The 17,145-nt window shown below is 37.6% G+C and overlaps 1 protein-coding gene across 3 annotated transcripts in view; it reads left to right on the forward strand.

The window, feature by feature from the left end:
* The window catches only part of BSND (barttin CLCNK type accessory subunit beta), a 216,891-nt gene that overhangs the window by 184,763 nt on the left and 14,983 nt on the right, over nt 1–17,145 (forward strand). For all 3 annotated transcript variants that reach the window (XM_044085506.1, XM_044085504.1, XM_044085503.1), the window contains exon 3: nt 14,743–15,003. In XM_044085506.1, coding sequence (XP_043941441.1) covers nt 14,743–15,003 — 261 coding nt within the window. The remainder of the gene's footprint in view (nt 1–14,742; nt 15,004–17,145) is intronic.

Below are 17,145 nucleotides of genomic sequence, written 5' to 3' on the forward strand. Positions count from 1 at the left end.
AAAATGTAAACCGTGTTTTTTGATTTACATTGTCTTGGGCTTACGCTGTGCCTGCACCACTTCATGAATCGCTATCTGCCTTCATTTGCTTGGTGCGACACTGCGCATGGGGTGATTAGCATACCTATGCTGAGGGCTGCGCAGTTCTGGCATACGCCGGTAGTGGACATGGAATTGGATCGTACCTGAATTGCTCAACAGCCATATTTGGCGTTATTCCGCCTACGCTATGCCTGCGCCTGGCGCAAGCTTCATGAATCCCGGGGCAAAAGTTTAACAATAGCTCCTAAACTGTAGTAAAGCAACAGACAAAATAAGTAACCCAAACAAGTGCACCAATAATCGGTTACAACCAAACAATTAAGAATCCACAACAAAACTATCACCAACAAGGGCAAAGGCAACCATGGACTAAGTAAACTGTAATGCCAAACATTTATTGCTTTTAATGGTTAACTAATTTTGTCCATCACTGTGGACTTCTTCAGAACAAAGATTTTTTTAAAATAATATACATTTTATATACATTTTATGTACATGCCCTCCTTTTTAGTCACATTTGAAAACCAATCGGATGAGCTTCCTTTAATTAGAAACAATTAATACTGAAATTTTAAAGTGAAAATAGGGTAACATTCCATAAAAAGACAAGTAAAATATTTTAAAACAAACAGTTCAATTCTATAAAGTACATACAGTCTGTGTAAAAAAACATATATAGTCTATAAAAAACTTAGTGTAAATAAAATACCAGGCTGTTCTGAAGAAGTCCACAGTGATGGACAAAAGTGCTTAACCATTAAAAGCAATAAACATTTGGCTTTACATTTTACTTTGGCTTTGGAAGTTTACTTAGTCCATGATTGCCTTTGCCCTTGTTGGTGACAGTTTTGTTGTGGATTCTTAAACAACAAACAGATTGGAGTCCTGGGTGAATCTAAAATTATTGGGATAAATATATGGCAGATGGAAAACATAAACCTAGTAGGCAATCCTTGGTCATAATCATGATTGCACCTAATAACATGTAAATCAGGTCTATATCATACAGAAAACATAAATCTGGTAGGCAATCCCTGGTCATAATCATGATTGCACCTAATAACATGTAAATCAGGTCTATATCACATAGTCAGAGTTTAATAACTTCGAATACAGAATGTTTGAACTATCTTGTTCGAAGTTAAAAAACTTTGACTATGGATAAAAAACAAAAAAAGAAAACAAAACAAAATAAACTGTTGTAAGCTGTGCCCCCCACACCCCCCGCTACTTAAATATAACAACTCTGAGATCGCACCACATTGAACAAAATGGAAACCTCCCCTTACAGAGATTTCCATTGAAACGCTTGAGCTTCTGCAAATTCGAACTTATGGTCTTGACCATATGAGGTTCGAACTTGCAGAAGTTCGACTATCTGATAGGAACCCATGTAAATCTATTTGCATAAGATATTTCCCATTTCTGTTGTACAGAATGGTAATTTGACAAATGTCTGGAGCACATATCTATTTTACATTTGTTAACTTCCAACAAATACACTCCCAAACTTACATTACCGAATACAGAAATATTGTTATCCTTTCTGGGTCACTGCTGTGGTTTGTTTTCAGCAAATGCATCGCCCTGCCTTCAAAAGTTATATTGGGTCACTTTTTACTATTAAAGATGCCAGTGTTCTGATATTGGGACACTGCTTATAAAAAGATATATGTAATTAAATCAGACAGTTTTTTTTTAAATTCCTATGTTGGTCCATTGAAAGGTATCAAACCACCTGTTTGTTTCAGCACAAGAAGTTAGCTTACTGTCTCCATTATCTTCCTTGTAAATCAGTTGTCACATATTTTAAAGATTTACTGCCAGCAAACTTTCCATTGAGCTTTAGATCATTCATTTAACCGTGGCTACTAGTCCCATATGCTATGAGACTTGTTGCTGATGTTCTACATTCCATATATGAAACAACTCTTTGAAAAGCCTTCCTAACAGATGTGCAAGAAATACCATCCTTGGGGAGTTTAAACAAAGGCTTAACATTTTAGCTCTTTGAATGCAATAGCTAATACACCGATGATGACTTACCTTTTTCAACAACACTGAGGATCACCTTGTTCTACCTATCTTGTTGCAGACATCAACTGCATATCATAAAATTGGGGTAAGTGGTAGTTGCTGCATTTATATGTTTTAGTCATGGATGGAGGGGAGCAACCCGGTAGCACTGGCAGCATGGACTTGAACATTATTCCTCAAATGGTGGCAACACTTGCATCTACTGTTGCTAGGCTTTCTGCTAAGGTAGAGTCACTTCTGGGTCAATTAGTGGATCATCATAGTCAGGGGCTCAACAATACTGGTATATCCAGTCCTGACACCTCAATAATTACTCCAGCACAAAGGAGCACTAATTCTAACAATCACTCCTATGAACGAGATCTGGCAGGCAGCAGTAACATAAATGGGGGTAGACTAGCATCTAGCAACATGCTAGATGTATGTAATGACAACATGCCATCAGTTTTGGTTGAGCAATGGTTCAGGAATGGAATTATTTTTGATGGACAGAATATGAATGCTACCAACCAACACAGCAGTCTCAAGCAACAATTTCGGGGTTTTAAGGAAGCTTTATTTAGGTACAAACATTTGCAATTGGAAAATGAATATCTGCACGAGTGTGTAAGGAGAGAGCAGATTCCCAAGGGCCTTCGGACATGGAAATATCCAACTGGGCTTATTAAGGACTCCCAGTTACACCAGGACTTAAAGAACTGCTTCAATAAGCAAGGTTATGAGTTGTTAAACATTTTTATCACTGATAACTATAAGAAAATGGCTGCTATTTTAAAGGACATTAACAAACTTGATGCTGAAATTAAGCTTGTTTTATTATTTGAACATAGGTTGGTTAAATTTAATAATTTATTTAAAAGTGTTGATAATGACTTGCTGCAATTGCAAAAAAGGAAAGAAAGAAAACTGTTCAGGGATAAAACTGATTATGATGAGGGGAGGGCATACTCTGACCCACCCCTGGGCCAACAAGCTAGGCGGGCTGAAAGATGTGAAGAGGTAAATGTAATTAATGGAGATGATGATGTGGTAGATTCAGTGAATGACAATGCCCCTTTAGAACCACCGCCTCTGAGGAGATCCCAGCGATTGATGAATCAGAGGGAGGGAGACAAGGGAATGGTGGGTATGGACAAGTGAATTATCAGAATCAATGGAGGAAGGGGAGACAACAACAACAACAACAACAGTATTGGAGGTAATGAATGATACCAATGAAGGATGGGATGTATGAATGTACCATTGTGAAGAATCTTGAGCATGATTTCAGCATTTACAATTATAGTAGGACAACTGTGAGTATTGATCGGGCAGAACTGTTCTCAAAAGGGCTCAACTTTGTGCCAACAACTGGTAGCGACATTATCAATACTATTTTGGAGTTTAAATTATTCACTAGGAAGTTGAATTTAGAACTCTTTTTTACACAAGAGGGGGCTGGACAATGCATGTTGCAGGGGAATCTAGGCCGATTAAATAGACCAAGTACTTTCATTCTCCCTATGCACCCGACAGTACAAATGTATGAAACCCTTTGTGAAAATGAATTCAGAAAAGTGGGTGCTAAAAATAATAACAAAAAACTTCTTGATAATAATGGGGCCAATAATTTAACTAGGCAAGAAACTACATTGCCCCGTGATATTTTGGAGAATAATGAAATCAGGATTATGAAACCGGATAAGGGAGGAGGAATTGTTATCATGGATGTGTGTGATTACAATAGTAAAATGACTGACTTATTGTACAGTGACACATGCACAGAGGTTTCCAAAAATGAGTTGAATATATCCTACAGGTGTATAGATTTAGACATTGAACAACTTTTACTCAATGAGCAAATTACTGTAGAAACTTCTAGATTTTTGGAAACTAAGCATTCTAGGATTCTTACCATTTTTGGAATTCCTAAAATACATAAGAGTATCTCTGACCCCGCCTTATGACCGATTGTCGACGCAAAAGCTTCTAAGACCTTCAGTTTGGCTAAATATATTGACAACACTGTTAAGCACACCCTTGATAACAGAGACCTGGTGATCAAGGACTCCTGGGACTTTCTGTCTAAAGTTAAGAACAGTATGTACCACGAGGACTTGATCTTGGTTACCACTGACATCTGTGTCCTCTTCTCAGTAATACCCCATGATGTTGGACTAGAATGATTCTATGACTATTTATGCTTAAATAGTACATTGAACCATGACACTATCCTTACTATCAGGTCCTGTATGGAAATGGTTTTGGACAACAACTTTATCACTTTTGAGGGGCATTTATTCAAGCAGGTGCAAGGGGTGGCAATGGGCGCATGTTGCGCACCGTCATTTGCTAACATTGTATTAGCACAGTGGGAAGACCTCTATGTAGTGAACTCTGAATTCAAGGACATGTGGGTATTATATGGACGATACCTGGATGATATGGTCTTATTTTGGCATGGGAGCGAAGATGATCTGAATAGGTTCTTCGTTTACATCAACAACACTACCAACTTTTTGAAATTTACCATGACCAAGGACCTTGACACCTTGAATTACCTGGATGTTACTATTAAGAAAGATCACTTTAAGGGTCGGTTTACTTCGCACCTTTATAGAAAACCTACCTATTCTAACTCTTTGTTGCATTTTGAGAGTTGCCACCCTCTGCATCAGAAAAAAATCCATTGTCAAGGGCAATACATGAGATTTGCCAGAATGGTGTCTGACCAGGACGATTTTGTTAAGGAATGTGATGTCCTAATGGGAATGTTGCAGAAAAGAGGTTACCCCTTTAACTTTGTCAATGACATAGCTGAAGAAGTCAAATCAAAAAGAGCTGGGGGTATTTATTCTACACTCTTGGAGAAGCCTGAAGGTTTGAATAGAACCTCTGGTTTCGTCAAAACTGACAGTTTCACTAGGGCATGTGTCCTGCCCTTCACTGGGATTTTTTTAACATTAGAAGCATCATTTATGATTTTTGGACCATTTTTTTGTTTGGATGAGAAGATCAACAAAAGGTTGGGGGAAAAACCTGTTGTGGTTTACAAAAAGGGCACCTCCTTGAAAGGCCTGGTGGAGAAGAAAAAGTTAAAGGCAGGCCTAGGTGGAACTTTTAAATATGGGAGGTGTGGACAATGCCCCTATATATTGGACAATGATTCCATTAGAGTCAGGAACTATGGTAAAATGACTACAAATAGGAAGTGTTACTGTTGCACCAAGGGAGTGGTATATATTGCAACCTGTATGGTATGTGAGGGGTGCTATGTGGGGAAGACAACCAGAGCCTTCAGACAAAGAATATATCAACACAACTATGATATACTAAAAAATAAAGAAACCAATGCTTTATTTAAGCATATAAAGGTACACCCGACACATTATTTTAAATTTTTTGTACTTGAACAAGTAGACCTGGGTCCACGACGGGGGCCCAACGATGACTTCCTAGAATATGTAGAGCTCAAGTGGCAGATTAAATTAAATGCATATCAGCCACCTGGGCTCAATGACAAGTTATCCATTAGTTCTGTATTAAAACTAAAATCAGCTTTTTTTAATGTGATTTTATTCAAGATCTGTGTTTTAAATCATGCTTCAATACATAATGCATTAATGTCTATGTGGTTGGTAGGTGGCAATTGGTGTGTTGTAGTGGGCAGTTACTGTGATTATGTGTTATTGTCTTTTTAAACTGTTATTTTATAGGAAATGATGTTTGCTTTGTCAACCAATGGCTGTAAGGGTTAGGGTATTTAAATATGGCATTTTTTGTATGTTCTTGTTGTGATGAAGTCTTGTGATTTTGATGAAAGCACTTAACTTTTTTCAGTACATTTTCTGGATTTAGTGCTGCAGTGTTCCTTTGGTGATCCTCTTCATATATTTTTTACTTGGTTTTGGTGTTCGTTATTTCTAACTGCAAGATTACATACCCTTAGGGGGAAGAGGGCATGTCCATTTCCTGATTTTATACAGACTTTGAGGTTGAATCAATAGCAGGCTTCTGATATTGAACCTTCCGATATTCAACCTTCATCCTTGTGACCAAACCATGCCAGTCGTGGGTAAATCCAGCATTACCCACACCCAGCCATGGGCTATTGTTATATTTTACTGCTGAATTGGATGAATTTGTCCAATAGCAAACTTTTAGTTGTCAAAATTCCAAATAGGTACAGTGAACATTTTACAAATATGCAATCATTGCTTAAACAATGATGACATGAAATACTGTTGAGGATTTCTAAAAGGCTTAAGCTTTGATCACAGTATGTTTGTAATACATGGAGCCCTGTGATTATGCTCAAAAACATGGTTAAATTATATCATGGTTCAGCACTAGAATGAGACCTGACCTTAACAACACTTAGAAGGATGCTTAACAATTGTTAATCACTCCCTATGCACTGTTAACATCAAGTCTGCACTCTATGTTGTGATCAGAAAGTCTTTTGAGTAATTTATTTAGTTTTGTCAGGTATCTCATATTGGTCTGGTCAAATATTAGCTCCCTCTTATAAATCCTTCATGAGGTCTATACTTAAATATAGTATTGCCTTTTTCTTCTACTGCTGCTTGGTTAGCTAGAAATATAACGATACTGTACAAAAGATGTAGTACTGTAAAATACTTTATTACAAAAACAATCTAAAAACTATTTCACTACACTCTGTCTTATATAGACTAACAATGTGTGCAGTGTTTAATTTACTAAATAATCTGGTTCTCTTTAAGAACTATAATTTCTTTGAGAATTATAATTTCTGTGAGTGAAACACAGAGTCAAAGAGTGTGTTCCTTAAATTAAAAGTAATTTAAATAAAAATACATGAGGATGAAAACATTCTGGATTTTAAATTTATACCTCTTCTCCTAAACTACTTTACATTCATAATGTTAACCTTGACCTCAAAAGGACCAAAAGTTTGACAATAGCTCCTAAACTGGGATTTAGGTTACTGGCTAAGGATCTTGCCACCCCTATAGTGCCTTTTTCAGGCAAAGTTCAAAGGACAAAACCACCACCGTAACAGGTACAAGCATGCAAAATCTGAAAGTAATGATACTCAATGCTAGAAGTCTAAACCTCAAAATGCACTCTCTCAAGGCACTCCTAAAAATGGAGAACATCAATATCTGTGCAGTAACTGAGACCTGGTTCAAGGCTCCAGAGAGCACCCCTGCAATACCAGGCTACAACTCTTACCACACTTTTTAGCCACCAAATCAGGATTGAAACACTAAAGGTGGAGAAGTGTCTATATTCACCAAGGATATCCACACTACCAGGTTAGTTGCCCAACACAATGCATCTGAAATTCTCCAGGTGACACTAACACTAGGTAAGACTGTAATCAAAATTGTAGCTTGCTACAGATCCCCCACCATGCCCCAAGGTTCTCACTACACCATTCTAAACATACTGGAAAATATTAATATATAACCAAACACCCAAATACTGGGTGATTTCAACTACCCTGCCATTAATTGGGAAAACTACTCGTGTACCAACACCTTTGCCCAACGGTCCTTGGAATTCATAAATTCCAATGCCCTGGATCAACTAATCCATAGTCCCACCAGGGGCTCCAATATCCTAGACCTGGTCATTACTAACATGGGAAATCGATGCTCCACACCTATGGTCACCCCCTCATTGGTCAGGTTAGACCATAAGCTAATCACCCTTAACATCCACATCCCAACCCCACCCCCCAGTAAGGAAACCTCCATAAAAAAACTTCTCCAAAGCTAGCTTCATGCTACTCAAGTCAGAAGTAACAAACTTCATGACACCCATGCAGAGAAGAACTGAAAGTTCGACTGCTGAGTCCTTCACTAAGGCACTCTATGAGCACATCCACTCATGCATGAATCGTGCCATCCCAAATAGAACCAAGATGCTCTCCTCCAAAAAAAGGAAGCCAATCTGGTGGTCCCCTGCCATAAACAAACTTTACAACAAAAGGAAGAAACTGTTGCAGAAAAGAAGAAAATCCCAGGATGCAGAAAGCTCCCTTACCAGCCTCAGTAAGAAGCTGAGATCCCTCATAAAATCCTCCAAAGCTAGTTACAAAAATAAAATCGCCCAAGATTCCAAAGACAACCACAAGGCATTCTATAACTATGTCAAGAATCTAAATGGCAATGCTCAGATCTGCTCTGAGCTACAACAGAATGGCATTAAATATACTGATCCCAAGGATAGTGCCAGTATCCTGGAAGATCAATTCAGTGCCAACTTCACCCCCCTCACCCCCTAAATAGCCCATCTCAATACCGGAAGATTTACAAATTCCAGTAATAATAGCCACACAGGTAAAAAACACACTCTCCAAAGCTAAGAATATAGCATCCATGGGATCAGATGACACCCCAGACTGCGTACTACATGAACTACAAAATGAACTGGCACCTCACCTAAGTGTCATGTTTAATCATACCCTCACCTCAGGCTTCATGCCCACTGAGTGGTGCACAGCTACAGTTATCCCTCTCCACAAGGGAAGATCCACCTTGGATCACGGGAACTACCGGCCCATCAGTCTGACAAGCCTGATCTGCAAGGCCATGGAACATATTATCATGGAACTTATAAACAAAGACATTGGCAACCCTAAAACACTAAACCCCAACCAGTTTGGGTTCATGAAGGGCCGATCTTGTCTCCTGCACCTGATTGACTTCTTCGAATCAGTCTCCAGAGCTGTGGATGAGGGTAAGGCAGTCCACACAGCCTATCTGGACCTCGCCAAGGCCTTTGACACCACCCCCCACTCTGGAATCATAGATAAACTTACTAAGCAGGGCATTAATCCCTACGTTACTCAATGGGTTGCCAGCTGGCTTACTGACAGAATCCACACTGTAAAACTAGCTGACTCCAAATCCAGCTCCAGACAAGTGACAAGTGGAGTACCTCAGGGTTCAGTTCTGGGACCTCTCTTGTTTGGCATCTACTTCTCTGAAGTACAGGCCAACGCTAAGGGACTCTGGCTAACAAAGTTTGCAGATGACTGCAAACTGGGAACCATTATTGAATCCCCAAATGATGTGGATAGTCTACAAAAGGGCCTTACAGAAACAGATGCTTGGTGCCAGAGCCATGGGCTCAAGCTCAATGCCAAGAAATGTATGGTTAGCCCCTTTGGGAAAAAACATGTACCTGTGAAATACAACATAGGTGGCAGTACACTAAACACCGAAATTGTGATAAGAGACCTAGGGACACAGGTGGACAGTGGTCTCACCTTCGATAGCCACATCACCATAACAGTCAGGAAATCCTTGTATGTGGCACACATCATGACTAAGGGCTTCTCATCCAGAAAAAAGGAGGCCATTGTCCCACTGTACTCATCTCTCATTAGATCCATTATTGAATACAAAACCCCATTTGGTATGCACCTCTCAAGACAGCTGCAACAACTGGAAAGGCCGCAGAAATACATCACTAAAAGAATAACAGGCCTAAAGCAGATGCCCTATGCTGACCACCTTAAAAAACTCCAGCTATACTGTCGCATATCGTCTACTCTGAGGCGATCTCTGCTTAACATACAAGGCCATGTCAAACCCAGAGCTATTGGACGTGCTACACTTAAAGAAATCCCAATCCCTCAGAGCCACATGCTCCAGGGATCTAAACCTTGTCATCACAATAAACAAAACATGCTGGAGGGATAGGTTCCTGACCCAGAGACTCCCCAGACTGTGGAATAGACTGCCCGTACATGTCAAGCAGAGCGCCTCTTTGGCCCTCTTCAAAAGGAACCTTGATGATTGGATGGGAGATAGGAAATTCATCCCAGGGATCACATCAGTCGCCCTGCTAGACAGGGGTCCAGGGAAGTAAATAGTGTGGGAAGAAATAGCCAGGGAATTGTTATGGCTAGGCTTGTATAGGCCCTAGGGCCGATAGCCTAGTACCAACCTATGAACCTATGAACCTATGAATAGAACAAGTAACCCAAACAAGTGCACCAACAATCGGTTCCAACCAAACAACTAAAAATCTACAACAAAACCATCATCAACAAGGGCAAAGGCAACCACAGACTAAGTAAACTGTAAAGCCAAACATTTATTGCTTTTAATGGTTAAGTGCTTTTGCCCATCACTGTGGACTTCTTCAGAACAAAGATTTTTTTTAAATAATATACATTTTATATACATTTTATGTACATGCCCCTCCTTTTTAGTCACATTTGAAAACCAATCGGATGAGCTTCCTTTAATTAGAAACAATTAATACTGAAATTTTAAAGTGAAAATAGGATAACATTCCATAAGAAGACAAGTAAAAGATTTAAAAACAAACAGTTCATTTCTATAAAGTACATACAGTCTGTGTAAAAAGCCATATATAGTCAATAAAAAACTTTGAGTGTAAATAAAATACCAGACTGTTCTGAAGAAGTCCACGGTGATGGACGAAAGTGCTTAACCATTAAAAGCAATAAACATTTGGCTTTACATTTGCGTTTATATCACGATATAGAAAGATGAAAATAGCAAACGCTATTTCATCAGCCCCAAAACATCTATACATGAAAATATCGAACATTCAGAACAGAGAATTTTTTCCCATGGAAAAAATTCACTGCTGTGAAACACATACACACAACACAAGCACATCAAACAAATAGCAACCACACACATACACTTAAATTCCTACATCTAATGCTACACTAAACTAAACATACACTACTATCTACCCACTTACCTTAACCCAAACCCAAACCCTAAGGTCCGTCACTATCGCACACTCACCTAACCTGCGCCCTAAACCTAACTCACTTAACCCACCCCTAACCCTAATGTACAAACAATCGCACACTTACCTGAACCCAACCTGCAACTTTCCACCACAGCGCTAAGAATAGCAGAGCCACATAAACGGCCAAACAAATTCTTTCCCAAGGAAAGAATTTGCTGTGTTGCAGCTTCACTATTCTTAGCGTTCGCTGAATAGTGTTTGATATCAGAACATTCGAAGTTTTAATACTTCGATGTTCTGATATAGACCCTTACATTTTACTTTGGCGTTGGAAGTTTACTTAGTCCATGGTTGACTTTGCCCTTGTTGGTGACGGTTTTGCTCTGGATTCTTAAACAACAAACAGTTTGGAGTCCTGGGTGAATCTAAAATTATTGGGATAAATATATGGCAGATGGAAAACATAAATCTGGTAGGCAATCCTTGGTCATAATCATGATAGTGCCTAATAACATGTAAATCAGGTCTATATCATATGGAAAACATAAATCCGGTAGGCAATCCTTGGTCCTAATCATGATTGCACATAATAACATGTAAATCAGGTCTATATCACATAGTCAAAGTTTAATAACTTCGAACACAGAATGTTCGAACTATCCTGTTTGAAGTTAAATAACTTTGACTATGGATAAAAAAAAAAAAAGAAAACAAAACAAAATAAACTGTTGTAAGCTCTGTCCCCTCCACACCCCCCGTTACTTAAATAAACCAACTCCGAGATCGCACCACATTGAACAAAACGGAAACCTCCCCTTACAGAGATTTTCATTGAAACACTTGAACTTCTGCAAATTCGAACGTATGGTCTCGACCATACGAGGTTCAAACTTGCAGAAGTTCGACTATCTGATAGGAACCCATGTAAATCTATTTCCATAAGATATTTTCCATTTCTGTTGTACAGAATGGCAATTTGACAAATGTCTGGAGCACATATGTATTTTACCGAACAAACCAATGTAGACTACCACAATCCTTCGATAAAACACTAATTTAATATAACAAGGCAAAATTCAACAAGCAGTTTTTAACACAGATAAGCGCTTTCGGGCTCTGCCCTTCTTCAGATGAAATAAAAACAATCTTAATCACATTTAAATACCTAATTCAAAACCATTTCCAACCAATCAAAATTTATACTGCACCCTCCTGTCTTTGAGGGTGGGTTTCATAGGAACAAATTCATTTAGTCCTGGTGTCCTATGGGCTAAAAGCTCAATTATCCACTTTGCTTCTTCTCTCTCAGTGGCATCTACTAAGCTACCCTTTCTTATACTAGGAAATACATTTTCAATAGCTCTAAATCTAAACTGATGGTCATTATTTATTTCTATATGTTTATAAAGTGCATTGTGCATATTACTAGTTCTTATGCATGAAAGATGTTGCAAAATTCTAACTTTAAACATATTATTTGTTTTTCCCACGTAAAATGGTTTGTATTGCTGACACTCAGCTAAATAAATTATATTCTTTGTTCTACAATTGGCTTTTGCTTTAAAATAAAATAATTTCCCTGTTACCGGATGCTTAAAAACAGTCTCTTTATTAATACAGTGGCATGCCTTGCATAGCCCACATGGTTTTGTACCTACTTGACAAATGGAACTTTTCTTATGGTTACTCTTTTCTTGTGTTAAAATATCTTTCAGATTTTTATTTCTTCTAAATCCAAATTTGGGTTCTATCCCTACTATTTCTTTTATTTTATCATCAGATAAAAGTATATGCCAATTTTTCTTGATGATGTCACATACACCATATATATTACTACTATACGTGAATGCCATTCTATTAAATGCAAATTTATGGCCATGTTGCTCTTCTGATGAAATTGTCTTAAATGTAGATACAGATTTTCTATGTGTATTACCCTGACTTAATTCACTTGCTATTAACCTCTCATTGTAACCTCTATTTTTGAAAATATGTTTAGCCCATAGGACACCAGGACTAAATGAATTTGTTCCTATGAAACCTGCCCTCAAAGACAGGAGGGTGCAGTATAAATTTTGATTGGTTGGAAATGGTTTTGAATTAGGTATTTAAATGTGGTTAAGATTGTTTTTATTTCATCTGAAGAAGGGCAGAGCCCGAAAACGCTTATCTGTGTTAAAAACTGCTTGTTGAATTTTGCCTTGTTAAATTAAATTAGTGTTTTATCGAAGGATTGTGGTGGTCTACATTGGTTTGTTCGCTAAAGATTTTTTGTACTCTGTGGACCTTCAGTCAGTTTTCTCAATTTGTTTTCTTTACATATCTATTTTACGTTCGTTAACTTCCAAGAAATACACTCCCAAACTTACATTATCGAATACAGAAATATTGTTATCCTTTCTGTGTCACTGCTGTGGTTTGATTTCAGCAAATGCATCGCCCTGCCTTCAAAAGTTATATTGGGTCACTTTTTACTATTAAAGATGCCAGTGTTCTGATATTGGGACACTGCTTATAAAAGGATATATGTAATTAAATCAGACAGTTTTTTTTTAAATTCCTATGTTGGTCCATTGAAAGGTATCAAACCACCTGTTTGTTTCAGCACAAGAAGTTAGCTTACCGTCACCATTATCTTCCTTGTAAATCAGTTGTCACATATTTTAAAGATTTACTGCCAGCAAACTTTCCATTGAGCTTTAGATCATTCATTTAACTGTGGCTACTAGTCCCATATGCTATGAGACTTGTTGCTGATGTTCTACATTCCATATATGAAACAACTCTTTGAAAAGGGTCTATATTAGATCATCAAAACGGCAGAATTTCGAGTGATCTAATATCGAACCCAATATCGCAAATGCTAAAAACAGCAAAGCTGCACAAAACCAAATTTTTTCCTAGGGAAAGAATTCGGTTGGCCGTTGTTGTGGCTACACTGTTTTCAGCAATATGGTGGAAAGTTACAGGTTGGGTTAAGGTAAGTTTATGATTGTGCGGATGTTTGGGTTAGGGCACAGGTTGGGTGAGTTAGGGTTAGGGCACGGATCAGGTAAGTGTGCGATTGTGACAGAATTTGGGGTTAGGGGTGGGTTAAGTGAGTTAGGGTTATGGCGCGGGTGAGGTAAGTGTGCGATAGTGATGGACCTTAGGGTTAGGGTCTGGGTTAAGGTAAGTGGATAGATAGTAGTGTATGTGCATTGCAGTGTAGGGTTAGATGTAACTTGTAAATGTATGTGTGTGGATTGCTGATTTTTAGTGTGCTTGTGGTGTGTGTGTGTTTCTTGGAACAGCAAATTTTTTCCCTGGGAAAAAAAATTCACTGTTTTGAGGTTTTGATATTGTTAGGGTTCGGGTTTTGCAGTTTGATGTTATGGCATTCGATAATGAGACATTTCAATGATCTGATATAGACCCCTTTGAAAAGCCTTGCTAACAGATGTGCAAGAAATACCATCCTTGGGTAGTTTAAACAAAGGCTTAACATTTTAGCTCTTTGAATGCAATAGCTTATACACCGGTGATGACTTACCTTTTTCAACAACACTGAGAATCACTTTGTTCTACCTATCTTGTTGCATACACCAACTGCATATCATAAAATTGGGGTAAGTGGTAGTTGCTGCATTTATATGAACTAGTCTCAGGTTACCACCTAGGAAATTCTTAGAGTGGATTTATGATCTGTGTTGTCAGTAGTCTTTCAATAAAATAAGTACTGCTAAATTAATTTAATTGAGTCGACATGCATTCATAGTAAATAAAATTTACAACCGTCTAACTTTCCAGTCAATCAAGCAAGCAGGAATAAATTATTGAGAGTGCAGAAAATATGAAGTCAAATATGGTTACATTTTATTTTCTGACTCCCTTATAATATGACGTGTTGAAAATTAATATAGTAATTATAAATATGTTGTGCATTAATGATTCATCTTTCCGTCTTTCTTTCAGCTCGTCAACTCCATACACTAGCCAAGAAGAAGCTAATAAATATGACAAAAGTCTTCCTAGCTATGACCAGCTCAAGAATACAGTGCCATTCCTGGGTGAGGCCCCAGGAAATCTAATGGTACCAGTCACTCTTCAACAGGTGTACAGTATGACAGAAGTTCAAGGCTCATTACAGGCTACGGCCGAAGTACACTGTGACTCTGATGAATCTGTAGACCTAAACAATCACTGCTCTAAGAACTCACTTCCAAATACAGCATGGTAAGTATATATTGGTCATTAGGAACTTTAGAGAACAAAAGGTTTGATTCCATCAAGTGGTAGCAGGCATGGGAAAGAAAAGGTATGGGGTATCAGTGAAAAATAAAGAAACTAAAAACAAGACAGACAACAATATCAGCTGAAGCTGAAGGAAAAAATATATAAAAATCAAAGGCATAGCCTGAGAAATGAATAGCAAGCAGGTTAGGAAGAGTATAAAACATTTTACATACAGTTCCAAAAGGAAATTCACACCTTAACTCCTCCAGCAAACTCAACCAGGAACCGGCAGCTATAGTGTTAAATGCTGAAGATATACAAGCAGAGCAAAAAGCTGAATGCACTATACTACACTGCTTTGAACATAAATTGAGCAAACTGTATTCACAAGGTACAGAAATCTTACTGCTTGTATATCTTCAGCATTTAACACTACAACTGTCAGTTCCTGGTTCAGTTCGCTGGAGGAGCTAAGGTATGTTTTTTCCTTTTGGATTTTTTTGTGTACTGCAACTGTCCCTGATTTTACATACAGTTAATAGAAGGGAATCTGTAAAGGTTAGGAAAGAAAAGGCAAATACTGAACACATAGTGTTCAGTGTACTACCCCAGTAAACAAATTAAAGCAAAATAAAATGAAATAGTTCTGCTCGGTTTTCAGAAAAGAAATTAGGAGAGAGAAATGTAAGAGATTGAATTATTCCAGTACCAGAAGTTAATCAAAACCATTTTTTTCTTAAAAACCTGTAAAACTGAAGATGTGAAAAGCAATTGGGTCAGACGGGATTCATACAAAGATCTAAAGGTAAGAATGATGAAAATTCTGTGGAATAAGTTACCTGTCTGAGGTCAGTTTGATCAAAAGTAGTTTCTTCAAGTCCTTTTGTTTGAACATGTATTGACTGAATGTAACAATAAGGGAAACGTCATTAGGCCAAATGCCATTGTACCATTTGTCTAAACCATTAATTTTAGGAGTAGAACAGTATATACAAACAAGCTTAGAATTAAGATCCAGATTATGTTTATGGGCAATGTTATAGTTAGATTTGAAATTAGATGTTAACAGCTATTGTTAAATGTTAGAATTATGGTTAAGGTTAAATTTAGAAATAAGATTTAGTTTAGGGTCAGAGCTGTGGTTTTTAGGTTGTTTAGGATTAGATTTAGATTTAGGGTTAGTCTTGGGTTCATGTTTAGAGTTACATTAATGTTCAAGGTTAGAGGTTGCAGATTGTTACATCCTATAGAAGTCATGGTGGTCTTTCTACCTGTAAGAAACACATTGAATACTTGTGTGTTGCTATGTTTCATGCAACTTCAATTAATATGTGTTTCAATAAAAAGTGTCTGCTTTTGCTAATTTTCAACTATATGGTATTGATTTTGTTGTATTTGATAGGATGAGAACTATTGCAACAACTTACAAATCTTTTCATCTAATTTTAAGAAGACAATGATCCCCTATATTCACTTCTATAGCAGAAAAAAGACTCAGTCCGTACTGAAGAAAAGGCACATTCTTTACTTTGAGCCCCTATTTTCAGACTTGATTTATCCCTCCTAACAATTTTCTGAATCCTCCTCATCATATCTGATTTTCGAAGCTAACTATTACACATAAAACCACATTTTATGACCAACGTACTAGTGACAGCATTTATTTAAAGAAAGAGGAAACAAATCTTACATTTCCATTTTTCTGAAGCAAAAATAAACTACCTTAACTAGTAGAATTTTTCAATGCAGTTCATTAAAGTTTATAGATTTTACACCATCTCTTTGATAATTTGCTTATTTTTTTTTATATTTTTCTATCATTTTTATCACTCTCTGTTTTTTTAAAAATGTGTTTTTGAGTAGTATCCCACATTCCTACTGGTAGCGGGTAGAGTTCTGTGCTATTTGATATTCTAATGTTATGCTAACTAGATGTCACTATTCTTAGTTGAATGTTCCTACTTTTCAATGGATTTTGTTCCTATTTTAAATGCCCTTCAATACAATTTTGAGTTTTCTGGGTGTGTCCAGATGTTGTCCTTCCCATCTGATCCATCTCACCACCAAGTGGTGATCAGTTGATATCACAGCACCTTTTTTGATCTGTGTGCCCAGAACATATGGAGTGAGGGCTAAACTTTT

The sequence above is a fragment of the Protopterus annectens genome, chromosome 10.part0 (assembly GCF_019279795.1).
Source record: "Protopterus annectens isolate FY-2018-M chromosome 10.part0, PAN1.0, whole genome shotgun sequence".
Classification (NCBI taxonomy): Eukaryota; Metazoa; Chordata; order Ceratodontiformes; family Protopteridae; genus Protopterus; species Protopterus annectens.